This window comes from Notamacropus eugenii, chromosome 5 (genome assembly GCF_028372415.1).
Source record: "Notamacropus eugenii isolate mMacEug1 chromosome 5, mMacEug1.pri_v2, whole genome shotgun sequence".
Classification (NCBI taxonomy): domain Eukaryota; kingdom Metazoa; phylum Chordata; class Mammalia; order Diprotodontia; family Macropodidae; genus Notamacropus; species Notamacropus eugenii.
In genome coordinates this window covers 77101671-77128604 of record NC_092876.1, presented here as the reverse complement: position 1 = coordinate 77128604, position 26934 = coordinate 77101671, and the positions used below count along the sequence as shown (strand labels likewise).

The 26934-nt window shown below is 46.9% G+C and overlaps 1 protein-coding gene across 5 annotated transcripts in view; it reads left to right on the top strand.

Annotated features, from left to right (window-relative positions):
- The window catches only part of NHSL3 (NHS like 3), a 41838-nt gene that overhangs the window by 4087 nt on the left and 10817 nt on the right, over positions 1-26934 (top strand). The window contains exons 1-2 of one of the 5 annotated variants that reach the window (XM_072609795.1): positions 7412-7550; positions 8496-8744. The exons of 2 other annotated variants lie outside the window; for them this stretch is intronic. In XM_072609795.1, the coding sequence (XP_072465896.1) occupies positions 7460-7550; positions 8496-8744 (340 nt within the window). In that variant the 5' untranslated portion in view covers positions 7412-7459. Of the gene's footprint in view, positions 1-7351; positions 7551-8495; positions 8745-16519; positions 26010-26934 lie in introns of those variants that run through there. 2 more of the 5 variants (XM_072609797.1, XM_072609798.1) reach the window with 2 other exon arrangements.

Below are 26934 nucleotides of genomic sequence, written 5' to 3'. Positions count from 1 at the left end.
TGATGATGCTTTTGGGTGGTACTGAGACACAGTGGAAAGTTTTTGGAGTAAGCCTGAATTAAAACCTGGCTCTTCTAGTTACAACTTGCGTGACCTTGGACAAGTGATTTTACTTTTCTTTGTCTCATTTATTTCATCTGTCAGATGAAGGGGCTTTATCTAGGTCAGTGAAATCAACAAACATTCATTAAGTGCCTACTAGGTGCCTGCACTGTGCTAAGCACCAGGGATACAAAGAAAGGTCAAACACAGCCCAGTTCTGAAGGAGTTCACCATCTGAGGAAGGGAGATAACATGGGAACTGTGTACAAACAAGATGTTGTTATTCAGTAGTGTCTGAATCTTTGGGACCTTATGTGGAGTGTTCTTGGCAAAGATACTGGAGTGGTTTGCCATTTCCTTTTCCACTTCATTTTACAGGTGAGATAACTGAGGCAAACAGGGTGAAATGATTTACCTAGGGTCTCACATCAAGTAAGTGTCTGAGGCTGGATTTGAACTCAGGTCTGGCGCGCTATCCACTGGGCCACCTAGCAAACAAGATATAGAAAGGTAAATTGGAGATAGTAAAGGAGAAGGGAAAGGCCTTAATGGGGGCCTAGGAAAAGCTTCTTAGATTCCAGCTGAGACTTGAAGGATACCAAGGAAGCTAGGAGACACAGAGATGAGAAGGGAAAGAATGCCAGGCTTGGGGGCAGCCAGTGAAAATGCCTAGAGTTAGGAAATGGAGTGTCTTGTGTTATCAGCAGTAAGGGGACCAGTGCAGCTGAGTTGTAGTGGATGTGAAGGAGAGTAAGATGGAAGAAGGAAGGAGGGGACAGGTTGTGAAAGGCTTTAAATTCCGAACAGGATTTCATATTTGGTACTGAGGGTGATAGGGAGCCACTGCAGGTTATCGAATAGGGGTAGAGTAACGCAGTCAGAATTGTGCTTCAGGGGAATTAATTTGACAGCTTAGTGCAGGATGGATTAGAATAGGGAGAGAACTGAGTCAGGGAAGGAACTTGATGCTTCCCAAATCTCTGATCCTACCCATAGTGTGTACTTCATAGGACTGTCATCAGGATCAAATGAAATGTTATAATAGAAAACAAATTTTGGGAGGAAACTTTAAGTGCTATAGAAATATCAGATATTATGCTTCAGGCACTGTTCCACCAGGGGACAACGGTGTGACCTTGGCCAAGTCACTGCTCAGTTTCTCTCTGACCTCTATCTACTTCTTGATGAAGGTATTAGGAGAGTCTGATGCTTCTGCCCTCTTGCCTGGGAGGCATTGGAGGGGCTTCCTATCCTGGGAGATTCCTTCTAGCTATAGGATTGGATGGTCCTTTGCCAGGGTGGAGATAGGGACTAGGTTTATGATTTCATTGATAAAGGGAACTCCTTCTACTAATGCCACTATACACCTTCTCTGCATTTAGAGTCCTGGAGAATTGTGGAGTGACTTGTCCAGGGCCACACAGACGACATGTGTCAGAGATCAGAACTTGAACCCAGGACTTTCTGGTTCTTTATCCACTCTAGTTGAGTACTCTTTGCTTAGTGAAACAATTGAAGTGAAAAGTGAAAACAAACCAAAAAACAAACAGAAAGTAACTTGCTGGAGAAGTGTAAGAGATAAGCAAAGCTTATCCCTATCCCTAAATCCTAGTACCTTCCCTCCAGGATTATCTCCAATTTATCCTGTCCCCATTTTGTTTATACTGAGTTGCTTTCATTTTGTCTCCCATCTTAAACTGTTCCCACCCCACTTCACCCCTCTGCCTTGCCTCATTTGTATCCTCAGAGTTTACCACTGTGTCTGGTCCTTAATACTTGGGGTTTGATTAACACTATGTGACAACAGTAGGATCAACACTATTAACTGATCTTTACATCACACTTTTAAGGTTTTCCAAACACATAACTGACATTATTTGATTTTATCCTCACAACTACCCTGTGAGCCAACTCCTAGCATAATGACTGGCACATAGTAGGTGCTTATTAAATGTTTATGGAATTGAATGAATTGAATGTTTCAGGTAAGGAACACTCAGCTAGCAAGAGTCACAAATGAGGTTGGTAAACTTGCTAAAGTTGACTTCAAGCCTACTGATTTGCCCACAATACCATTTAATAATCACAACAATTTAGGTTTTAGCTGAGTGTAGTATAATAATCTGTTTCTGAGATAGAAATCTCCTGTCTGGAAAACTCAGAATTAAGATTCATTATTATTGTTAAACATCAGAATGGGCTGATGAGAAGATAGGATAAGGGTTCAAGTCTTTGGCTTTACTTCTTCTAGCTGGGTGACCTTTGGCAAGTCACTGCCCTTTGGGCCTCATCTGTAATTTCATTCATTCATTTACTCATTTATTTTTGTGGGGTGACGTGTGATGCTTGCCCTACTTGTTTTTAATATCCTGGGATAATAATTGGGTTTCGCTTTGTCCCTATAAAAGTACTGAAGAAATTCCATGTGTAGATTTAGGACGTGGAGTTAGCGCACATGGACTTTAATCCTGGCTGTGTGCTTACTTACCTGTATGACTATTTGAGCCTCATTTTCCTAACCTATGAAATGAACAGCTTGGAAGGTTTTTAAAAGTCCCTCCTAATTCTAAATACTGTAAGGTCAGTTATCCTATTGAGAGGGTCTCCTAGCCTGATGGGAGACCCATCTAGTCTATGACCATATGACAGAGACAAAGAGAGATAGATACACTTTGTGAGGAACTCTAGTTATGTATGGGATGGGGGGTGGTTAGAATGACTAGAGTCAGATGGGATGAGCCCGAGGGATGCCTTCCCAAAGCAGGTGAGACCTGTGTTTGGGGGAGGGGAGTATGAAGTGGTGGAGAATGTTTGCTTGAGGGGGCTCCTAGCTGAGTCCATTCTAGAAGGTTCTATATCCTGTGATGAAAGGAGGTCAATGACCTTCCCCCCTGGCTTCCCATTCCCCTTAACTCCTGTTTGAAGATATTGTCATTTAGCCTCTTGGGTTCAAGGGTCCAGTCCCTTGAACTCTGGGATTCCTGACCTCTTTTCCACTGGAATGGGAGAGAGGCTTCAATCTTAGTGGGCAGAGGGACCAAGAGGAATGTAGAGCAGTGGAAAGAACCCTTGACTTTGGGTAGGGAAGCATGGATTTTTGTTGAAGTTATTCTGTCCTTTATAAACTGAGTGGCTGTGCTCAAGTCACTTATCTCCCCAAAGACTCAATTTCCTTCTCTTGTAAAATGGGGACACTACTCCCATTCCCTGCTTCATTTTGGGAAAACCAAAATTCAGGGATACATAGATCTAGATGTGGAAGAGACCTCAGAGGTCATCTGGTCCAACTCCCTCATTTTACAAATGAAGAAACTGAGGCTTGAGGAGTCTGAGTGACATGTTCAAGGTCACATTAGAGATAGAATTTGAAACCAGGACTTTGGGTTCCAGAGTCAGTGCTTTATATATTGTACTACATAGCCTCCAACCTTTGTAATCCTTTTCATTCTAGTGAAGAGTTTATTAGTATTATAATTTCTCCTAGTCTTGAGTGTGGGGGAAGGGAAACAGGGAGGATATTGTGTAAGGAACACAGAGAAATATGTTTGCTCAGGAAGGGCTTTTGAAGCTCTTTGCCCATGCCCATTCAACCATTTAAGCCCTTGCTGTGTGCCAGACCCTTTAGCATTATGGGGGAAACTAAGAAGACAAAGGCTTAACTCTTGTCCTCAAGGAGCACTTAGTCTAGCTGGGGACGGGAGATCTCAGAGACACAGATGAACTGAATATAAATTAGCACTTGAAAAAGACAAGAGAAGAGTGTAAAGTGCTATGAGATCAGAACTGGGTGAGGTGGCTCCCCAAAAGAGCTGGAAGGAATCCTGAGCCAGATGTGTATACATTTGTGTTTGTTCATGAGTGGGCGCTACATGTTTGTGGAGGGCTTGGGGGATGAGGTGAGAAGGTTAGTCCAGCTGGAGAGATCCTGGTGGGCAGTTGTTGCCCTGAAATGAAGTAAGGTTAAAATGAAATCACAGGTCTGAAAAATGAGGAAGGGGGTGATTATTGTTCACATAAGGGGAGATGTGAAGTATAATGGAAAGATTCCTTAGGATCATGTAGGCCTGTATTCTTTTTTGGGTTTTGACACCTAATTAGCTATGTGGCCTTGGGGCCAATTCACCACCTATCTGTGCCTCATTTTGTCTAACTGAAAATGAAGGGGTTGGACCAGATCTTTCCTAAAGATTTCTTCTAGCTCTAACATTCTATAAGTCTGCTCTAGAACATTGGGGATTAGGATTTGAAACTGGGATCTGGGATCTGAAGGAAGGGCTCTGGAACATGGGGGAGAAGACAATTATGGTTAGTAGTGGGAGGTAACTCCAGAATGTGGGGGGCGGGTATTGGATAACCTGCCCTAGAATAGGTACAGTAGGGGAAGGGGAGGAGATGATGGGGAGAGAACAATCACTGTTCTGGAAGTTGCGGGGATGTATGGGAAAAGTGCCAGACTTGGACATTTCTAGTTTCTCTGTTACTAGAAAAATCTCATCAAGAAAATGAGCATTTATGCCGTACTTATATGGCAGACACTGTGTTAAGGTACAAATAAAAGCAAAAAGAGACAGCTCCTGCCTTCAAGGAGATTACTTTCTAAAGGGAGAAGACTTCACACCCAAAGAGGTGAATTCATTATCCTTTCCAGAGAAGATGCTGCAGTTAGGGAGGAGTAGAACAGGGGCCAGGGACTGGGGCTGTACTTGTCTGATGGGGGTAAAGGATGGTGACAGACATGGAACCAGCCGATCATGGCAGACAAATGAAGGTTGGAGTCTGTGGCTTTGGGCCCCCCCATTCTTCCCTGTTCCTTGGGCCTGGAATAATGGCAACCACTGGCTAAACCAGTGCCTTATGGGAGTGGGGGTGAGAGGGGTTACCCAGGCTGTATCAGACTTCGTGTACATACCTGGGCCTAGAGAAGAGAGCCTCCCTAGAGGGCCCCCCATCCCAGCACAAAGCCATCTCAGCTGCTTTGATCACATGCTGAGTAAACCCCATGCGAAAGAGCATTGTACCCCTTGGGGGTGGGGTGTGGAGGTTGGAAATGCTGCCATCACCCGCATAGTATCTTGGCTTCAGTGGATGCCCAAGCTCTCTGATCACAGAAGGATGAGAATCCTAGTTTATCCCTGGACAAATTGTCTCACTCTGTGAAGACACAGAGGGATCCCACTTTATAGAACAGCTCCTGAAAAGTTTTTGAATCCCGACCTCAGAGGTCATCTAATCCAAAACCTCCCGGAATTCCCACCATCCCTTCCATAGTGTCCTCAGTCACCCAGTCTCTGCTCATGCTCATTCAGTTCAGTACAAGGATGAGAGTGCTGAGGACCTGGGTTCCAGTCTTCTGTCCTGTTCCTTGGGTGACCTTGGGCAAGGATTCAGCTTTCTTATCTATAAAATGTAGGCGTTGGGCTAGGTGAGCTCTAAGGTCTCTTCCGGTCAGCTCTGCATGCTGTAATGACTGATCCCTGTGGCAGCCTGTTCCACCCTGGTACAGTCCTTTGGTTTCCCCTTTTTTTGTGTGTTAGATTTATTTTTGTCAATGGAAAGACTGAAAAATGAGCTGTTTGTCAATCAGTGGATTTGTGCTGAGTGCCTCCTTTGTGCCCAGTCCCATCCTGGGGCTGGAGGAAGGGATCAAGCCTCTGCCCCTGTCAAGTTTTTCTCTTTAGGGAATTTCTTCAAGCTCACCCTGACACACCAACAGACACAGGAAAAGTGAAGGATGAGGATTGAAACTGGAGAGGAGAAAAGTGTCTATGTCATTGGAGTTTTCATATGGTGGGTTTGTCTCAAATGGGGTCAATGAGTATTTATTAATGAAGTGCCTTTTGCTGGGGATACAAAAGAGGCAGAAGATAGTTCCTGTCCTCAAGAACTTATACTCTAATGGAGTAAAGGTCTTTAGGCAACACTGTGGGCCTCCTTTTCCCTGGCGTTTTCTTATCTTCTAGGTTCCCACCCTGACTAGATGGTATTTAAGGTTAGGTGATTCTTTCCACAGGGATCTACAAGCATCTTAGACCAGTTGTCTTTTATTTTTTTTAATTGTAAAAATTTTTTATTTTTTAAATTAATTTTTAATCAATTAACAGTCCTTTTTTCTTGAGATAGATTGACGAGTATATTTTTCCTCTGAGCTGTTGACACTTTCTTCCTCCCCACTCCATTTCCTAGCTCTCTAGCTCCCTGTTCACATATGGAAACTGAGGCATTACTTCCTTCTAGGGCCTTCATTGAGGTGCCATAGGATCACAGGAATTTAGAACTGGAAAGAATCTTTGAGATCATTTAGCCCATCTGCCATTTTACAGATGGGGAAACTGAGGCCCATAGAGGGGAAGGAACTTGCCCAAAGTCAAGAGTAGTAATTATTAGAACCTTGGATTTCTGACTCCAGATCTATTGGGGAGTCAGGGGAGGGTGCTGAGAGAAGCTTTGAAGGTAGGTGAATCTGGAGACAGTCTGTGGGTAGAGAACCTGGCTCCTTGAAGTCAGTCAAATTAACATAGTAAATGGAAAGAATGTTAGTCTTAGTCAGAAGACCCATGGTTGAATCCCAGCTCTTTTCCATAACACCACTAGACTTTAGGCATGATAGTACTGCATCTTTCCAGGTCTCTCAGTATTTCTCTCTGTAAAATGTGGTCAGACTTGTTTGCTGATCATAGAAACAGAGAATGTTAGAGCTGATAAGAGGCCTTAGAGATTATATAACTTGACACTCTCACTTATATATGGGAAAACTGAGCCTGTACAGAGGAACTGACTTGCTCCAGTTATCAGGTAGTAATAATAAAACAAGTTTTAGTTTCCATTTTTGTATCACTTATGGCTTCTATGGTGCCTTCTTCATTAAAACCATGGTGCAGTGGAAGGAAGGCTGAGATTTAAAGTCAGAGGACTTGAGTTCAAATCCCAACTTGTTCCACTTACTACTTGTAAGGTGGCTTTCAGCACTAGATCTGACTCTGAATTCCTGTGAAGAAAGGAGTGCACGTTATCCCCATTTTGCAAATGAGAAAACCAAGGATCTGCATCCTGTCTATGTCTCATTTTCCCAACCCGGTAGGAGGGTGCTAATTCCTGGGCTCTGCCTGGCAGGGGCCGTCGGCCGCCTCCTCTTCCCAGGAGCCTCCAGGCTTGCCTAGCTTTGGGAGGGCCAGAGGTAGGCGTCCCAGTGGGGGCGGGGGAGAGCCCGCATACGGGAGCTCGCCCCGCCCCTCGCCTCCCCTCCGAGGCCCCGCCCCTCCCGGGCGTGCCCATTGGCTGCAGGGACGGTGGCGGCCGGAGCTGCCGGAGCGCGCGGGGGCCTGAGCGCGCGCCAGCCCCACGCCATGTAGCGCGCGCCCCCTCCCCCGCCCACTCCCATCCCTGTCCCCGCCCCCGCCCCCCAGGGACCCTGCGCGCCATGGGGAACTCCCACCATAAGAGGAAGCCCCCCAGCAGCCGGACCCGCAGCTTCTGGCATTTTGGGCGCCGCCGGGGGAGGCAGGGAACAGGTAGGCAGGGGCGGGGGCGCTGAGGGGAGGGGGATGGGAAGGGGCCGGGGCTGCCCCGCGCGGCCCGAGCCCGGGGGGATGGTGGGGGCCGCGCGTCCGGGGACTTGGGGTCCCCCACCCTACCCCCGGCTGTGTACACGGGGACCCAGCTGCATGCTCACACATGGAGCCTCCCGCATGCACACGGCTGCACGCAAAGGGCACATATGAACGCGCCTGTATGGTACATCCTCAGCACATAGCCTTTGAGAAAGTTAGCCAAACAAGGCAGTGATACATGCTTGCGCAGGAGTGTGCATATGGACACATAGTTACACAGTGTGCCTTAATGCTCCAGGAATATCCGTCCACACATGGCTACAGTTACAGAAACAGGACAGGGATACACGTTCCCATGCATGTGTGCACAACGACACATAGTTATAAATCACACTCAGCCACACCATGAGTTACACCTACAGGACCCAGGACGCACTTATTTTTATGTCTTGTGGAATTGGGTCTATTTCCAGCTGGGCACATAGTTGTGGAAGATTTGTATATATGTTCACATGTATGGGTACATAGTTACACATGGCGTATAGATGTATATATGTATATGCATGCTTGTACATGAATATGTATGAACGGACGTAGTTATTACACAGATGTCCACAGTCACTCCTGCTATGGTTATACAGCTGCCCACATAGATTTGCAGATGTGGGTGCAGACTCATATTTACCTAGGCATACAGTTCTCTTCAGCAAACGTTAATTACCCGCTGTGTGCAGAGCATGGGTTCACACTTACATGTACTCACAATTACACCTATCAGCACAGCTAATAGTCACACAGACTCACATTGTCATATACAGATGCCGTGTTGTATACAGACACAGCCTTTCACTGTTTTACACAGTAGCTGATATACACTCACATTTGTTCTTCTGTCCCACCCTGCAGACCCCAGAGGGCAGAAGGTTGACTGGAGGAAGGGAGAGACAAAAGGAGGGAGCTGGAGACAGAAACTGAAGGCTGGAGGCCCAGGGCTGGCTCCATCTGACCACATCAGCCATCTGACTGGTTCTCTGGGGCACCCTCCCCCCCACTGCCAAGGGTCTAGGCCCCTCCCTCATCTATCCCCCCCTTTTCAATTCAGTCACCCAGCTGGAACAGCCTGGGCCCCAGTCTGTGCTGGGATCTGCCTGAAAGGTTGTATTTCAGCCCCAGGGGTGGGGGAGGGTCCTCTGAGGCTGGGCAACAGGATTCCTGGCTTCCCCCTCCAGTTCCCTCAGTGCTGGGAGAACTGTAACATGAACTGGGATTGATATGTGTGTGTGTGTGTGTGTGTGTGTGTGGTGGGGGGGGAGAGGATATCAGAGAGATAGATAGGGGGAGGAGGTACAGCCTCACCCTCTGCTCACATCCCCTCCCACTGGGGAGCTGCCTGGTCAGGTGGAAATCTGGGCTATTTCCTGTGCAGAGAACCCTATGGGGAGAATTGTGGGTCAGGGAGCAGGGGAAACTGTTGCCCATTTCCCCATGTCCTTTGGATTCATAAACTATCTAAATTCAGACTCTCTGAAGTTGAAAGGCTCTTTGAAACTATCACATCCCTAACCCCTTCTGCTTACAGATATGGAAACTGAGGCCTACAACTGGAAAGGAACTTACACAAGGTTGTTTGTTCCAGTCTGGGTACAGGATATGTAGTTTTCTGTACTTTCCTTGGAGAGAGAATAGGTACCTCCTAGAGGTTTGTGATCTGATTTGTGATCCTGGGCAAGTCCCTTTTCCTTTCTGAGCCTCAGTTTTGGCATCTGTAAAATGAAGAGGGCATTGAACTAGATGGTTTCTAAGGTAAAAACTAACATTTCCCCGAGGGAAAGCCTTTATCCAGGGAAGCCTGGGGGAAGAGGATCCTGGGATTCTGGTCACTTCTGCCCAACATCCCTACTATATCCTATTCACCCTCCTAATTGAGAAATCAAGTCAATTCCCTATCCTTCTCTTTTCCTCTCCTTCTGCATTCAGGCAGGGAAGGGAAATACAGCTTGGAGAAATGACTCTCCTTCCTTGTGTTTGTTTATAATCTTACTAACCTGGATGGGATAAGTGTTTAGAGATCTTAGTGCTGATGAACTTTTGTGTTTTCCCTGGAGGTGGCTGGAGGGTATCAGAGAAGAAAACATAGTCTTTATCTTCAAGTTACTGACAGGTTAGTTGAAGACACAAGACAGATAGGGTTGGAGAGATCACATTTCTAGACAACATATTAAGATGATATGAATAAGTGGACCTTCTTTCTACTCTCCAGACCTTAGCTAGACATGTGTGAGAAGGAATTCAGAAACGTTAATGAAGGAAGGCTTCATAGCAATGAATCTGAAGTGGGCATTGAGGGAATTGTAGGTCTTCATTTCTCATAGAACAGCATGCATGTACCACTGCAAAGAGGGTGGATTTGGAGCAAGATGTTGGAAAGCTGCTTTCAGTGCTCACCACCAGACTTACCCCTGGCAATTTTTTCTTACTTGGAACATCAATTTCCTCATCTGCTAAGAAAGGGGTTTGGAATACATGGTCCCCAAAGTCCTTTGAGCTCTAAGTTCCATTATCCTTTGGGAAAACCAGGAGAGGGCATTCTAGGTAAGAGGAGAAGCCTAAATAAAGGCACAGAAGTGGGAAGGAGCCTAGTATGATGCGGGGAGGGGAGGACAAAGAAATAAACCCGGTTGGAGCTGAGGATGCTTTTGAAGGAGGAGGGAATTAAGTGGGGTCTTAAGGGATGACCAAAGATGCAGGTACCATCACAAGATTTAGAGTTAGAAGAAGGTCATTCAGTTCATCTCCAAGAGGAAATCACATCCAACTTCATCAGCCTCTGTTTCCTTATGACACAGAGATAGCACATGACCGTGCATGTCGAGGCCATTTTCATAGTCTTCTAACAGGGATTGACTTGAGGATTTGGGCCTGATTTGTGCAGGCCATTGGGTAGTCGAGGTGGTCTTTTTGTTTTTAGGTTGGGATCTGAGCTAACTTTTAAAAGGAAGTTCACTTGAGCATGTCCATGTTGGAGAGGGAGAGACTAGACATTAGACACGTTATTAGAAGATTCTGAAAGTAGTCTTGACATGCATAAAGTCATGTGATATCTCTGCCACAATGAAACTGAAGCTGACGCAATTGGTTGTGATTTCCCCTTGGAGATAGACTAGATGACCTTCTTTTAACTCTAAATCTTGTGATGGTACTTGCATCTTTGGTCACCCCTTGTTCAGAAACAAGATTTAGAGATGGCAGAACTATTATAATAGTCCAGATAAGAGACGGTGGGGGCTTGGGCCAAGGTAGGGGCGGATCATGGGATTGGAAAGGAGAGATATCGTAAAGGAGAAATTAGTCAGCAGTAGTAAAAAGAGATCCTGTGGTGTGGTGGAAAAAAACAATGCTGGATTTCCAGGCAGATAATCTAGATTTGAATTTAGGCTCTGCCACTTGTATGACCTTTGGCAAGACATTTACTTTCTTTGCCTCAGTTTCCTTACCTGAAAAATTATGGTGTTGGACTAGATTGCCTCTAAGGTCCTTCTCAGCTCTAAATCTGTGATCTTATATTTAGATAAGGGAAGTGAGGGAGGGGAGGAGTTGAGGTGACTCCAGGTCTCTTGGAAGATGGTAGTACCATTCACAGAAATGCCAAAGTTGAAATCACATTTAGGGGGTAATGAAGAGTTTGGCTTTGGAAGAGCTGAGCTTGAGGCCCTGGGAGCTCACGCAAAAGGAGATGTCCTGGAGGTTTTTGGAGGTATGGTTTCAGATTTGGTAAGTATCCATAGACTAGGGAGTGATCATTTTTTGACTAAGGACTAGTTCATCCTGAGAGAGGGTAGATGGAGAGAAGAGGGTCAAGGACTCAGTGGTGAGCAATGGCCACAGCTGGAGTTGGTAGTGGGGCAGGGTTGGAGAGGCTTTCTGGAAGGAGGGATACTCAGGTATTATGTTCTGTTGTAAGTTCCTCGAGAGCAGGGGTAAGGCCTCTAACATAACTCCTTTCTGTAGGTTTAAAGAACTGTTTTCATTTCTTCTTAAACCAGGGACAACCCTGAGAGGCTGATATCTGTCACCTCATTTTATACTTTGGTTGAGTGACTTGATCTCAATCCTGTAGTTAGTGAAAGAGACAGAATTAGAATCCAGGTCTCCTGACTCCAGACTCAGTGATCTCTTCCTATACCATGCTGCCTCTTTTAATAGCTCCAGTAGATCCGGTGATCTCATTGAAATAGTGCTTCTTTACATAATAAGTGCATAACAAGAATGTATTAATTTGAATTTAATCTCTGAGCCAGTCTTCCTATTAGTAGTTGGAGGGGAGGCTGAATTAATTAATGCTCTATAAAGTTTCTTACAGCAATAAATCCTATGACTTGGGGTCATGTCCCATTGTAGAAATTTATAGCTGGGTAAGTCACTTAACTCAGTTTCCTCATTTGTAAAATGAGAGGGTTGGCTTTGATGGCACTTGAAAAGTGTGGGGAGGCCAGTGTAGATTTAACCTGGAAGGCTTCCCAGGAGCTTTTCTGAACCAGCTCTGCTCCCTCCTCCTTGGCCAGCTGGGCCAGGAGTAAAGGTAGAAAGGCTTGAGCCTTCTCTGAGACAGAGCCTGGGGGTGGAAGTGGCTGTGCGTGGGGGCCCTGGGCAGGTGTCTCTGTGGGGGAGAGATAGGATGGGATCTCCTTATGTTTGTTCTCAGCTCCATGGAAACACTGCTCAAACTGTAGCCTCGGAATTTGCATTTGGGCAGGTCTGGGTGGGGACTAGAGGGAAGGGAAAGGCTGTCACCCTCCCCCCCCCCAGTCAGTTTATCTGTGTATGCTGGGGGTGGGGAGAGGGAGGCTCTGCAAGGGTTTTGGGGGGGAAGTCAAAGGTTCAGCTCCTACTTGGAGAAGCTTAGGGCTTCTCTGAGCAGGCTGGGAATTCTGTCCCCAAGAAGGAGGTGGGGTGGGCTGCATTATAAGAAGTACTATAAGCTGTCCACCAGTTCTGGCAGGCTCCAAGGGAAGAGACTCCTGAACTGCCCCTGGGCTTTGCATTCAATGGGGCCTGTTTTAGGTAGGTTAATATTCCTGGTACATCTTGAAGATCACACAGGTGTAAAGCCTTCCTAACACTTCCTGGCTCTTTTGGGTAGGAAAAAATTCAAGTCTTTTCATCCTCCCCCATGGAAGATAGAATGGGGAGGGCACACCTTAATAGCTCATGTGTATAGTGTAAAAAATTTTAAAAGTGTTCTTTTAAAAAAAAGACTGTCACTTCCAGTGGCACCCTGTACACTCCACCCTTTGCCCTGCCCCACTCTCCAAAAGAGCTCCATCTTGTAACAAAATACAAATAAGCAAAACAAATCAATGCGTTGGCAATGTATGCCTCATTCTGTATCTGTAGTCTGTCACCTCTCCTGTCTGGTGGTAAAGGGGTAGGCATTGTGATTTCTGATGAAGTCACTTGTCCACGGGCACACGTCTGGCAAAGTGGGAAGCTGCACTGATACCTTAGCTGCGAAACCGTGGTGACTGCTGCCTGTTTGCTATGTACTCCTGGTTTCCCCCCTCTTCCCTTTTTGCCCTCTCCCACTTACCACCCTCCCCCCAGTCCTCTGATTTTCTGACTCCAAATCCAGCGTTCTTACCTACCACAGTAAGTCATCAGACCCTTTTTCCAGTCATCCTACTAGGTGGGTAAAACCCAGAGAGGGAGAGGGACTTGTCTGAGAATGGGGATTCAGTGGGTGCCAGGCATAGAATGAAAGGATCCTGGCTCACATATGCCAAAGTAGCTTTGCCCAAGGTGTGGGGTGTGAAATGACCCGGCTGGATGAATCTGCTTGGGCTTTGGGACTTTGGTGGGCAATGACCTTGAAGATTGCTTCTTTTTCTTATCTGAGCTCCTGAGATAAGGAAAGATCTACCCTCCTTGAACAGATAGGCCTCTGGTGGGTCATGGAGTGGAGAGGAAAGTCCTTGATTATTTATATTAAACAGCCCCTACTAAAGACCCAGAGGGTCTTCCTAATAAGGCTTCTTTGTTCAAGCATCCAGTTTTCCTGGCCGCTGGTCCAGTTGGCAAGCATTTATTAAGTTCATATCATGTGCCAGGGCATTGTGCGAATCCCAGCCTCTTCCTCATTCTCAGTGTACCTGAAGGATAGGTAGATCATGAGATTAAGTATTGACCTTTTCTGTGGGAAGTTAGGATGGACTGGAGAAAGACTTAGAGGATCTCTGGATTTAGAGCTGGAAAGAACCCTGAAAATCATCAGTCAGCGAGCACTATCAGTGCTGTGTGCCAGGCACCATGCTAAGTTCTGGGCATACAAAGAAAGGCAGACATTCCTTATCATCAAGAAGCTTGCATGTGGATGGGAGAGACAACCTGTCAATAACTAGCTACATACAAGATATATACAGAGTAAAGGGAAGTTTGCAGATGGTGATTCAGTGGATACAATGCGAATCCTGAAGTCAGGAAGACTCATCTTCCTGAGTTCAAATCTGACCCCAGACACTTACTACCTACGTGACCCTGGGCAAGTCACTTCACCCTGTCTGCCTCAGTTTCCTCATTTGTAAAATGAACTGGAGAAAGAAATGGCAAAACTCTCCAGTGTCTCTGCCAAGAAAACCCCAGATGGAGTCATGAAAAGTCAGACATGACTGAAAATGAATTAACAACCAACATATGAGAGGGAAGAGCACTAGCAGCTGGGAGCTGGCAAAGGCCTCCAGTAGAAGGTGGGGTTTCAGTTGAGTCTTGGAGGAAGCCAGGGAAGCTGGGAGGTAGAGGTGAGGAGGGAGAGCATTCCGGGTATAGGCACAGCCAGGACAAGGCACAGAAATTAGATTGTTCCAGGTGTAGCAAATAGGTCAGTATAGCTAGATCAGAGAGAGGCCTAAAGTGGGAGTGTAGGAAGGGGCCAGCTTCCAAAGAGCTTTAAGGATTGCCAACTAGAGGACTTTATATTTGATCTTGGAGGTAATAAGGGGCCGCTAATAAAGCAAGGGTGGCCCCTGGCATAATCAGATCAGTGCTTTAGGAACATAAGTTTGGTAGCTGAGTGGAGGCCAAGTTGTAATGGGCAGAGAAGTGAGGCAGAGAGATCAGGTGAGGTGATGGGGCCAGAATTAGAGTTAGGGGCTAGAGGGAAGGGAGTAGATTGGAGAGATCTTGTAAAGGTAGAAAAAGTTTTGTGGATACATGGATGTGGGGTAGTGGGGAGACTGATAGTGAAGAGTTGGGTTTGACACAAACTGTGAGCCTGTGACTGGAGGATGGTGAGGAAAGAGGCTGGGTTTGATGGGAGGAGAGCATGGCCTACAAGTTGATCTAGTCCAGTGATTCTCAAAGTCTGGTTGGGGGGGGCCACCCCTTTCATGGGGCCTGCAAGGTCAAAACTATCTTCAAATTAATCCTAAGATCTTTTATTTTATAATATGATATTGATAGATATAGTCCATGTAAGCAAAAGCTCTTTAGGGGAGTCCTCACTAATTTTTAAGAGTGAAAAAGGGTCCCTGAGACCAAAAAGTTTGAGGATTGTGATTCCATTGGGTTAGGCAAGTGGTCAATGACTGGGTAAGAGCAATCTAAGCTCGAGCACCATCTCAGATACAAACGGGCCTAGTGACCCTGGATAGGTCCCTTCATCTCTCCCAGTGCCCCAGGCTAAGACTACAGAATTGCAGAGTAGGTGTCGGTCAGCCTTGGCCATTGGGGAATTTCTTAATTGAGGGGTGGGGAAAGGAAAGGAATAAACATTTATATAGCACCTGCTGTGTGCTTGGCTCTGTGCTGAGCGTTTACAAATATGATCTCCGTTTACCTTCACAACAACCCTGGGAGGTAGGTGCTCCTATCTCCATTTTGCATTTGAGGAAACTGAGGCAAATAGAGTGACTTTTCCAGGGTTACTCTGAGACTGAATATGAACGAAAGTTTTTTTGACTCCAGGCCCAGCCTTCTCTCTATCTTGCCTGTGGGGATTAGGGCTGGTCCTCCTCTACTCATCCCCTTCCCAGATGCTCCCAAAATGGAAACTACCTCTTTCTGGTTGGGTCAGTTATGGCCTTGCCATTTATAATTTGAGAGTTGCCTGTAGCATTGGTTATGTGTCGTCCCTCTTACTGTTTGTTCATGGCCCACCGAGTCCACCCACAAGCTCCTGTCAAACTCAACTCCTTATTGTCATCCCCTCCCCCTTTCACACATCCACTAGTGTTTTTCTGCCTTTACAGTATCTCTCCAATCCACTTCCTGCCCTATTCTCATAGGCTGGTATGTATGGCCACGGGGGCAGCCCTGAGGCCTGTTCTCAGTCTGCTACTTTTACACAGCTTCCCTTTTAATTGATGAGAAAACTTAGATCCTGCTGGCGCTGGGACTCACCTGTTTGCCCATGTGCAGTGTGAGGAGAGGAGACTGGAATTCAAATTCAGGCCCTCCCACCTGGAGCTCTTTCCTCTATTCTGTGATGGTCAGTACGTAGCTGGGAAAGACTTGGACGTCTGCTGGGTGCCCCTGCACAGCCTTGTCTTGATTGTTTGTGACTCCACTTGACTTTGGAGAGCAAGGAAAGAAACTTGGTCCTCTTGTTGGGGAAATCTTGCAAGCCTGGTAAGCAGGCTAACCCTCTGTGACTTTGGGCAGGCCATTTCTCTTCTGGAGATCTCAGTTTCCTTTTCTGTAAGAAAATACCTTCCTAGCTGGTCTTTGAGGGCTTTGAAAAGTCAAAAATGTGACACCACGAAGGTGTTCTTACTTTATTTTTATAATTTGGATGACTAAACTGGAGACTTAATTAGGACAGTAATTGATCATTGCTCTTTGTACTCTGTTCTACTTAGCCTGAAGGGTCCTTTAGTGGAAAGGTTATTCTCTTTCTCCTGGGCCCTCCTAGCTCTCTTCTCTCCCCCCCCCCCCCCCCCCAATATTTACCTTAAAACCTGCTGGTCCACTTGGCTGGGGGAGGGGGAGAGGCTGCTGTTGTTTCAGTGGGGCAGGGCTGGAAACTCCCCTGGCGTTCACTACACCCGAATGAGGTGTTTCCTCTCTCCTTGGCTGCAAACCTTCCTTTCCATCCCTTGGATCAGTTGTCCAATACCCCTCCCCCTTTGTCTGAGAACAGAGAGGGCCTCCCTGAATCTGAAGGTGGGGGTCTTTCTGAACCAGGGCTAGTCCTTTCTCCAGCTCCTCTTGGCCAGCCTGAGAGTGACAGGTGGGGAGTTAGGCAGATGGGTGGGAGAGACATTCTTTTGTTTGGGTTGGAATGTGGGCTTAGGCACTCACCTTTCCCCTCATTCTCACAGGGCTTTATATGAAGCAGCCATCACCATTGCATTCCCTCCATCACTCTCCCTGCCCCTTCAAGCCTTATTCCCCCTTCCTTAGGGCAACTGGGGCATATTAGCTGGGCCTGGGATCCCCAGTTCCACCCCCTCCCCAGCTCCCCTCTTCTCTCTTCTTTTCTTCCCCTAAGTAGACCTCCAGTCCTGGAGTGTGGAGAAGGCTGGGCCCTGAGGCACCCAGGAGGTAGGCTGGGAAGGACCTCCCATTCAGGATACCCCTCCCCCCCTCATTCCTCTGCCCTGAGTCAGGCGGGTACTTTGGGTGCTCTCTCCTGCCCCGCCCCTGCCCCCTGTACAGGAATTGGGCAGGTTGAGACATCACCCTCAAGAGGATGTTTCCCACATCATAGAATGGCAGAGCTGGAAGGAACTGTAAAAAAACAAAAACAAAAAAAACATTAGAGGACCTTGGAACATGAAGTGCTCCGGCTGGGAAATGACCTTGGGGGTCGCTTAGTCCGTGCCCTTATTTTACAGATAGGGAAACTTGAGACCTAGAAAAAGGAAGTATCTTGACCAAGTTTACACAGCTTTTTATTGAGCATCTGGACTTTCAACTTAGGTCTTTGGAACTCCGTGTTCGAGACTCCTTGTCCATCTAGGCAGGGGGGCATAATGGTATGGTGTTGACCCTGAAGTCAGGAAAACCTGGTTTCAAATCCTGCCTCTGACAGTTCATAGTTTTGTGATTAAGCAGCCACTTAACTTCAACTCAGCTTCAGTTTTCTCATCTGTAAAATGGGGATAATGCAGTCTGTCACAGACTTTAATTTGGATCCGACAGGGCTGTTATGAGCTGTCTATAAAGTGAGCACTATATACATGTCAGTTATCATTACTACCATGTTCTCTGTTACATCAGGCTGCCTGAGTATAAGGTTTAATTGGAATTTAATTATTCTTTACCTCTTTCCCTTCCTCAACCAGATAGGGGAGGAGCCCCCCGGACTTGGTGGTGGTGGTATTGGACAGTTTTTTCAGGACCGTGAGCAGAGCTCTGGGTTTTTAGGGTCTGGACAGGGTCCAGCCAGCTTGTGAATAGTCTGTGAATAAGATTTCTCTGGGGAAGTTCCCTATTCCTTCCCTCTAACCTTGTCCCAGGACCTAGGTCATTTGTATGTAGGTTTGCTTCCACTGGGAGCTGAGGAGGCCCTTCAGCTGCCGATCTCAAGACTACAGGTGGGGGAGGGGGGTTGTCAAGACAACCAGATGTTATCAAAGCCCAGGCTTGGGGACTTGGCTCCCTTGACATGCAGCTGTCACCTTCCAGCTGTTGTGCACCTGGGACCCTCATCCCTAGGGGTATCCATTCTGCAACCTTCTCTCTCAGGCCTGCTTTGCTCAGTCCCTTCCCACCTCCTGTCTGTTTCCCCTGGACCTGGTGAGTGGCTCTTTCTTCTGGATCGGGCTGGGAAAGCAACTGAACTCCTTTATGCTCTAGAGGGGTTGAGGATCTGCTCAGCTTCCCCACCCAGTGTTTGAGTCTGGGTTCCTAGGGCCTGCACTTCATAGCAGATTTTATTCTCCCCCTCACCCTGTAGAATCCTGTTGTCCCTGAGGTAACAAAAGGAATTTTTAGATTTTGGCTTGGGGCCCAACTTTTTGCCTGTTTTGAAGGAGGAGGCAGCCCCTGGTCTAAATGGGGAGGGGAGGATGTTCACACAGCTCACTCAACCCCTTCCGTCTTCTCCCCCCAGAGAGACAGGGACCTATACTTTAAAAAAAGGGGGGCACTCCAAGAAAAGCAGCAGAAAAATCTCACAAAGAAATCCAGCAGCAAATAGGCCCAGTGTTATCTGGCAGATGAAATCCATAGAGCCGGATTTCTCTACACAGTGAAGCACCCCTATCACTGCTGCAGGGAAGTTGATTCTCTCCTCAGGCTTCCTGGCCCAGACTCTCCTGGGGACTCTGACAGAGGGGACAGGTCACTGAAGCCAGAGTCAACATTAGGAGCTGGTCGGTAGAGGAAGAGGAGACCAGGAGGTGGCTTCTGCAGGAGGGAGTGGGGCCAGGAGAGGGAGAAAACCCCCCCAAAAGACTGGTGAAGTAAAGGCTAGACCTAGAAGTGAATAATTAGAATCATAGTGATATGTCTTTTCCACAAATGGTAGCTCATTTGAGGAAGGAAGGAGCAGAATGACTGATTCCACTCCCACCCCACCCTGCCTTGGGCTGTCCGTCAATGCCAGAGATGCCATGTGTCCGTGGGTGGTGTTATGGTGTGTGTGTGTGTGTGTGTGTGTGTGTGCACGCGTGTGTGTGCATGCATGGTGTATGGAAGTGTGTGGGAGTGCAGGTGTGCTCATGGGAAATATGTGATGAATTTTTATGCTCTCAGCAATTAGCCACTGGGGGGTGTCCGGATAGCTTATCAGAAAGGGTTCTGAGTTCCCAGGGCCTCTACTCCATAGCAGATTTTTTTCTCCCCCTCATCCAGTAGAATCCCATTGTCCCTGCGGACCCTAGTTCAAGTCTTGGACCTGTGGCTCATTAACTGTAAGGCCTCAGGCAAATCATGTCTCTCCAGGTGTGTTTCTTCATCAGTAAAATCTGTTGGGATAGAATTGGATACCCTCCAAGGTCCCTTCTACCCATATATCTTTGATTCTATATGTGTGTGAGGAATATGCCTGTGTAGAGATGGGGGAGGGATTGGACTGTGGTTCACATGTGTGTGGGGGAGCAGGTAGGAAGAATATGGTATTTGAATGTATGTGTATGTTCACACATATATGAGAATGATGTGTGATACATTTATGTGGGTGGATATGTGGCTTATGTGTGGGTAAATGCATGTTTGGAAAGAATATGAACTATGTGTGTTCACATACATAATGTGATGGGTGTATACATGTATGTATGCAGTATGAGGAGTATATATGTGCCATGTAGGGAGGGAAATTCTCTATTGTGTATGTTGTGGTTTGTGGGAGTATGTGGAAAAATGACATTTTTGGGAAAGAAGTACTTCCTTTGAAATCAGAGGGGCTGAATTTGTAACTGTTTGACCCTGAGTAAGTCACTTAATCACTCTGTGTCTCAGTTTCTTCATCTGTAACATGAGAGAGTGGTCTTTTAAGGTCCCTTCCAGTTTACCCATTCATTTATTCAGCGTGCGTTTATTAAGGGGCACTGGGGTTACAGAGACAACAATTAAAAACAGCCCCTTCCTCCAAGGAGCTTACATAGATCAAGTGGTATTTTCTTAGAGAGGCTCTCCTACTGAATCTGCTATACAGATCTTGCAGTAGATGGAGCCCTGAGTCTAGAGTCAGGAAGACAGTGTTCAAATCTGGCCTCAGACACTTATTAGCTGTGTAAACCTGGGCAAGTCATTTTACCTCTGTTTGTTGTAGTTTTCCTAATCTGTAAAATGGGGATATGATAATGCCTATCTCACAAGGTTGTTGTGAGGATCAAATGAAATCATATTCATGAGCAATTATCACGGTACCTCTATCTCTATCCCTATCAAGCCTAGCTATTATAATAATAAATAAATACAGAATATATATGGCATAAATACCAGACAATAGGGGAGGGCATGCTTGACAGCTGGAGATATTAGGAAGGCCTCCTGGAGAAGGTGGGACTTGAATTAACTGTTGAAGGAAGAGGGAGAATTAAGGGTTCTTTTGGGGGTAGGAGTATATTTCAGGCCTGAGAGGTAGTCTGCAAAGGCATGGAGGCAGAAGGAAGGCTGTTCCTTACAGAGAGGAAGCATGATCCCATGGAATGAATGCCGAGTTTGGAGCTTGTAGACCTGAGTTCAAATATGACCTCTGCCACTCACTACCTCCTTGGGCCATTTAATGTCTCTGGGCTGTGGCTTCATCTGTCAAATGTCAAGCTCTCTTCCAACTCTGATCTTCAGCCCTACTTAGGCCAGTCTGCCTGGACCTTCAAAGTATGCAAAGGGGGAGTATCAATCAGTAAGCCTGAAGAAGTTGGCTGGAGTCTGCTTCTGAAGAGCTTTCGCTGCCAAATCAAAGATTTCCTCTTTTCCTTTGGAGGCAATAGGGAGTGATCAAAGCAGGGGAGTGACATGGTCAGACCTGGTGTCAGCTTGGCACTGGGGATATCTGTTGGGTAGTTGTGTGGAGGATGGATGGGAGAGGAGAAAAGCTGGGGCCAGGGAGTCCCACCAGGGGCTTTCAGGAGACCAAGGGTGGGAATCCTCAGGGTGGTTATGAAGGTCAGAGGGTAAAAAGAACATGAATGTGTGGCTGGAGTGGATCTTGGAGAGGCTATAGCCCTACTCCCTCAGATCAGACAAGATAATGCAGGCTTGGAAACCTTAACACACTTTATAAATGTTTGCTGTAGTTATTAGGCTTTATTTACTGTTATGATTGTTTTTACTTTGTGTCTTCCTAGGCTGGAGAGCTCCCTGAGGGCAGATACTGGGCTGGGTAGCTCTCTAATCTCCCTTTACCTGCAGCTCCAACCCTGTGGTAGACAGTAGTCATATCTTGATTGAGTGTTGGCTTTCTTCAGCCCCTAAGACTTCCTCTGCCCTGCTCTCCATGCATCCCTTTTACACAAGGTGGGCAGCCCTGTCCTGGATCAGAGAGGATACCTTTTGTAGCGTGCCCAATAGGGTAATCATAGTAAATTTCATTCTCATGATTATGATATTCTCACAACAATCCCATGAGATTGGTGAAAATATTGTCATTTAAGATGTGAGGAAACCAAGGCTCCGGAGAGGGGGTAACTTCCCAGGGTCCCACAGTTAAGAAATGTGGAAGCCTGGTTTGGACTCCCAGGCCAGTACTATTCAGTGCCTGGCATGCTGGTCTCTCCATGGTAGGCCCAGAAGGGCTGGGCTCTTCCAGCAGACTCTAGCACCTCAGCAAACCCAGCTCCCTGAGAGGAGCCTGGCCTTCCCCAGAAACCAGAGCTTCAAACTCCAGGGCAGCTTTGACCAGCTCCTATCCAGAGCAACATGCAAATATTCCTTTCACAGGACTGGGCTTGGTGCAGGATATTTCAATGACTGAGGCCTTTAAAATGAGATCCTCATGTCCCAAGCCCTGACCTCACTCTAGCCACCTGCTCCTTTCCTAGGAGGACTGCTCTGGAACAAGGTCTTGGATCCTGTGGAAAGGACCCGAGCCAAGAATGAGGCAGACGTCACTCCTAATGTCCTCACTTTGGTCAGACCTCGTGCAGGGTACTGTGTTCATTCTTGGTTGGTTGCTGTCCTTGATCTTTGAAGAGGACCAAAATGACATCACCACGAGAAAGTGAAGTTTCAGTACGTCTGACTGTGGCTGATCAGACTAATATGAGCTTAGAATGCTCTGCAACAGGTTGGGCACAGAGAGTTCGTGTGAACATTTGGGGTGGATATTCCAAATTTGTGCATCCTATGTTTACTTTGTGCTGTCTCAATTCTGCTTTGCTCATAGAGCACAGCACCCTTTCTGATGTGGGCACACCATGCTGAACAGTCCTGTGCCAGTGTCTCCCATGTTGCACAGTAAAATCTAAAGTTCTTGAGAGAGACCTTGAAAGTGTCCTTGCATCGCCACTTCTTTGGACCCCCATGTGATTGCCTGCCCCATGTGAGTTCATTCTAGGCATTTTAGGAAGGGCATTGTCAAGCTGGAATATGAATATGGTCAAAGGATGAGAATTTTTAGCCAGGAGAAAAGGCTTTTGGAAGTGGGGAGCAGTGAGAATACTAGCTCTCTTTAAGTATTTGAAAGGTAGTCTTGTGGCAGAGGGATCAGACTTTCTCTCCTTGGCCCTTGAGGGGCCTAGAAACAATAGATAGACATTGCAGAGAGGCAGATTTTGGATGGTTGCAAGGAAGAGATTCTTAGCCATTAAATCTGTCCTGTCCCAAAATGAAGTCACCTCCGTGAATTCAACAGTAAATCAAGGGTATTCCCAAGGCTTAGACCACAGGTGGGGAATCTGTGGCCTCAAGGCCACATGTGACCTTCTTGGTCCTTAGGTGTGGTTGACTAAGTCTAAGTTTTACAGAAGAAATTCTTTTATTAAGGGGATTTGTTCTGTGAAGTTTGGATCAGTCAAAGGGCCTCACTGGAGGACCTAGAGGGCCACATGTGGCCTTAAGCCTGGCTTAGATCCTTTAAGGACACCCTAAATTTATTGGACAAACATTTATTATAACACCTACTAGGTACAGATGCTGTGCTGGGTACACACAGAAAAGGATCTGGGATTTTACCAGCTCAGGTAATTCCAGGTATGGGAACTCCCTCTACCAGCATTCTACCAATACTAATAACAAGCCATCTATGACTGTGATGGGACGAAGGAATTGCCTGAGGCACATGGAGGTTGGAGTGTCTTATCCAGGATGACAAAACTAGCAAACCAGAAGACAAGATTTGAACCTTTGGGAATCCAAGGCCAGTGCTCTTGTCTTTTGTACCAGCTGCTTCTATGTGCTATGGATTCAAACAACCTGGGCATCCTACCTAGGATGGGAAGAGGAGGGATAGAACATGTAAGAACAGATGGGGTACAGTGTCAGCTAACTGGAAGAGGGAAAGAACTATAGCAATTGGGGGGATGGGGAAAACTTCAGAGAAGAGGTGGCCCCTAAGCTCAGCCTTGAAGGAAAATTAAAGGACATTGTACAGGGAGTTAAATTGAGTGCATTATAAACATGGAGGATTGGAGCTAGTCGAGTTTGGCTGTCTAAACATTTGTTAGGTGCTTACCTAGGTATGTGGCGGGCACCGGAGCAAGTGCTGGGGATGCAAATAACAAACATGAAAGCTGGTCCCTGCCCTACCGAAGATTACCATCTAATGTGGAAGGCTGCACACAAGAGAAAGCTGAAAAGTGGGGAAGAGAGTAGATACCCAGCTGTGCTGCTGGGAAATGAGGAGCCATCTGTCCTGGGCCCCTTATTAAATGGAGGATTCAGAGTTAGTGGCTTTGCTCTACAATCAGAGGGGCAGAGGGTACCCCTGATGAAGTGTGAGTACCAAGGCTTATTTGATTTTGCAGGATGATGAGGTTTCCATGGCTGGGCTACCATATTGGGGTGGGGGGAGAGTGATGTAAGATAAAACGGGAAAGGTCAATTGGAACCAGAATATGCAACACCTTATAAATGAGGCTGAATTTGTAATTTATCTTAGAAATACTAGAGAGCCATTCAATTTGGAACTATGCCCAAAGGGCTATAAAACTGTACATACCCTTTGATCCAGCAATACCACTACTTGATCTGTATCCCAAAGAGATCATAAAAATGGGAAAAGGACCCACATGTATAAAAATATTTATAGCAGCTCTTTTTGTGGTAGCAAAGAATTGGAAATTGAGGGGATGTTCATCAGTTGGGGAATGGTTGAACAATACAGAATACTATTGTTCCATAAGAAAGGATGAACATTTGGATTTCAGAAAAACCTGGACAGACTTACATGAACCGATGCTGAGTGAAGTGAACAGAACCAGGAGAACATTGTACACAGCACAATTGTTCAGTGATCAATTATGATAGACTTAGCTTTTCTGAGCAATACCATGATCTAAGACAGTTCCAAAAGACTTATGATGGAAAATAACAAAAAGAACTGTGGAGTCTGAATGCAGACTGAAGCATAGTATGTTAACTTTTTTTGTTTTTTCTTTCTCATGGTTTTTCCCTTTGGTTCTGATTCTTCCAAAACATGACTAATGTGGAAATATGTTTAACATGATTGTACATGTATAGCCTATATCAGATTGCTTGCTGTCTTGGTGAAGGGGGAGGGAAGGAGAAAAATTTGGAACTCAAAATCTTACAAAAATGAATATTGAAAACTATCTTTACATGTAATTGGAAAAAATTAGGGAACCATTAGAGATTTTTGAGAAAGGGAGGGATGTAGTTCAGATCGTGCCATAAAAAGATTGTTTTGGCAGACGTGTGGAGGATAGTTTGGAAATGAGAGACTGGAGGTAGGGAGACCAGGTGTAGGGGAGGCTGTTGCAAAAAAGGAAATGATGAAGGCACTTGAATTATAGGAAATGAGGTACAAGATGGTTCTGAAGTGGCATTGACAGGATTTGGCAGCTGATTGGTTAGGGGAGGTAGAAAAAGTTATGAAGCTGGATGATTTGGGAGGTGCTGGTGCCTTCAGCTGAAGTAAGTCGGTTGGAAGACATAATTTAAAGTAGAGGATCAAAGATCTAGATGGGACTTCCAGGGTAACTCAGATCAAGCCCAGGGAGAAGTGACTTGCCCAAGACCACACAATCCTTTATCAGTGGCAGAATCTGAACCCAAATCCTCTGACTTCAGAGCCAAGGCTCTTTCCCCTTTACCATACCAGGTGTTAGGTTTGACTTTTCACCAGAAGATGGGATGACCCTCTTCTGGGGATTCCTGCTCAGATAGGAGTTGGACCAGACAGCACCTGGCGAGCCCAACTAGTGACCTTTGGGTAAACCCCTTCTGGGCTTGAGTGTCCTCTTTTGTAAAACCAAACCAAACCAAACCCAGCCTAAAGGATTGGAATAAATGAGTTCTAAGTTCACTTCCAACTCTAATATCCTGGGATTTTCTGACCTGGTTTAAATCCCATCTCAGTCATTCACTAGCTGTGACCTTGGACAAGTCCTTTGCCCTTTCTGGGCCTCAGTTTCCTCTTTTGTAAAAACGAGAAGCGAGTTGCTGTAGAGGATCCTTGTAAGCATTTCTAAGGCTCCTTTGTCAAATACTACAGTGCCTCCCTTTTTTTGGCCATAGGGTGAAGACTGAGAGTATTCCAGTCTCAGTCTCCCCGGCTGCCCCTGGGGTCGCGTTCCGGGGGGCTGGGGCCCGAGGGGAGGAGAGGGGGAGCCGGTGGTGCAGTGGGCGGCCGGCCAGCCCCTCCCCCGGCCCCAGAGTCGCCGCCCTCCCTCCCTTCCGAGCTGGCGCAGTTTCAGTCTCAGTCTCGCCGAAGCCTGGACAGAGGCGGAGCAGCTCCAACAGGCGAGGGCGGGCCGCAGAGCTTGGGGGACTAGGGGCTCGGGGTCCCCTCCGCCGCCGCCATGGTTGTGTTTATGGGCCGGCACCTCCCCTCGCTCCTCGGGCTCTTTAAGAAAAGGGGTGAGTGGGGAACAGCCTGCGTGGGGTGGGGCGAGCACTGATCTGGACTGGGTCCTCGAGCATCCCTGCCCCACCCTGGGGAGCTCCCAGCGCTTTTATGGGCGCCAAGCTGGTGGATCTCTCTGGAATTCCTACCCTTCCCATAGAAAGTGTAGGATTCCCTGAGCATTTTAGTGGGGGTGGGGCTGTACGAAGTAGGCAAGGTCCTTTGGCATCCTTGTCCCTCTCAGTGAGCCTGGGAGCTCCAGAAGGGAGGAGAGGTGTCCCTGTGGTTTGTACCCCCTGGGGCAGGCTCTGCAAATAGTGGCCAGAAGGGCAGGAGAAGGTGACTCCTTTGGATGAGGAGGGTATATGGGGCCCACCGGCTTTCTCTCCTTTTGCCCATATTCTAGAGGTGAAAGCAGGAGGCACAGTGTTTCTCCCCTTCTGCATCAGCCCAGCAGAGTTCCCTTTGTCTGGGCACCGCCCCATTGGGGGGTGGAGTAGGGGGGGTGCACACTGAGCAGGGGGTATGTGTGTATGGGATTATATCTATCTGTGTGTGATTATGTATGGGAATATGTGTGTATGAGCAGGCACGTCTGGGCCAGGAAGGTAGAGCTGAGGAGTCAGAAACAGACTAGTCACTCTACCCCTCCCCCCAAGAAATCTTGTAGCCCTCTGCCCTTCTCCGCCTCAGTATCCTTGAGGCTGCCTTCCTGTCCAGTCTCTGCCTGCTATCCATCCAGGGTCTATCTCCAGCTGCCAGTCCATGTTCTGTAGGGTACCCATTCTCAGGCTGGGGTCTTGGGTTTGGGGCCTCCAGTGGGTTGATTTTACTAGCTTTGAGCAACAAGCCTTTGAAGGGTCTGAAACTCAGTTTTTAGGCCTCTGGGAAAGGGGAGGGCTAACTGTGGGTGAATCTGAGTTAGGTAGACAAGTAAAG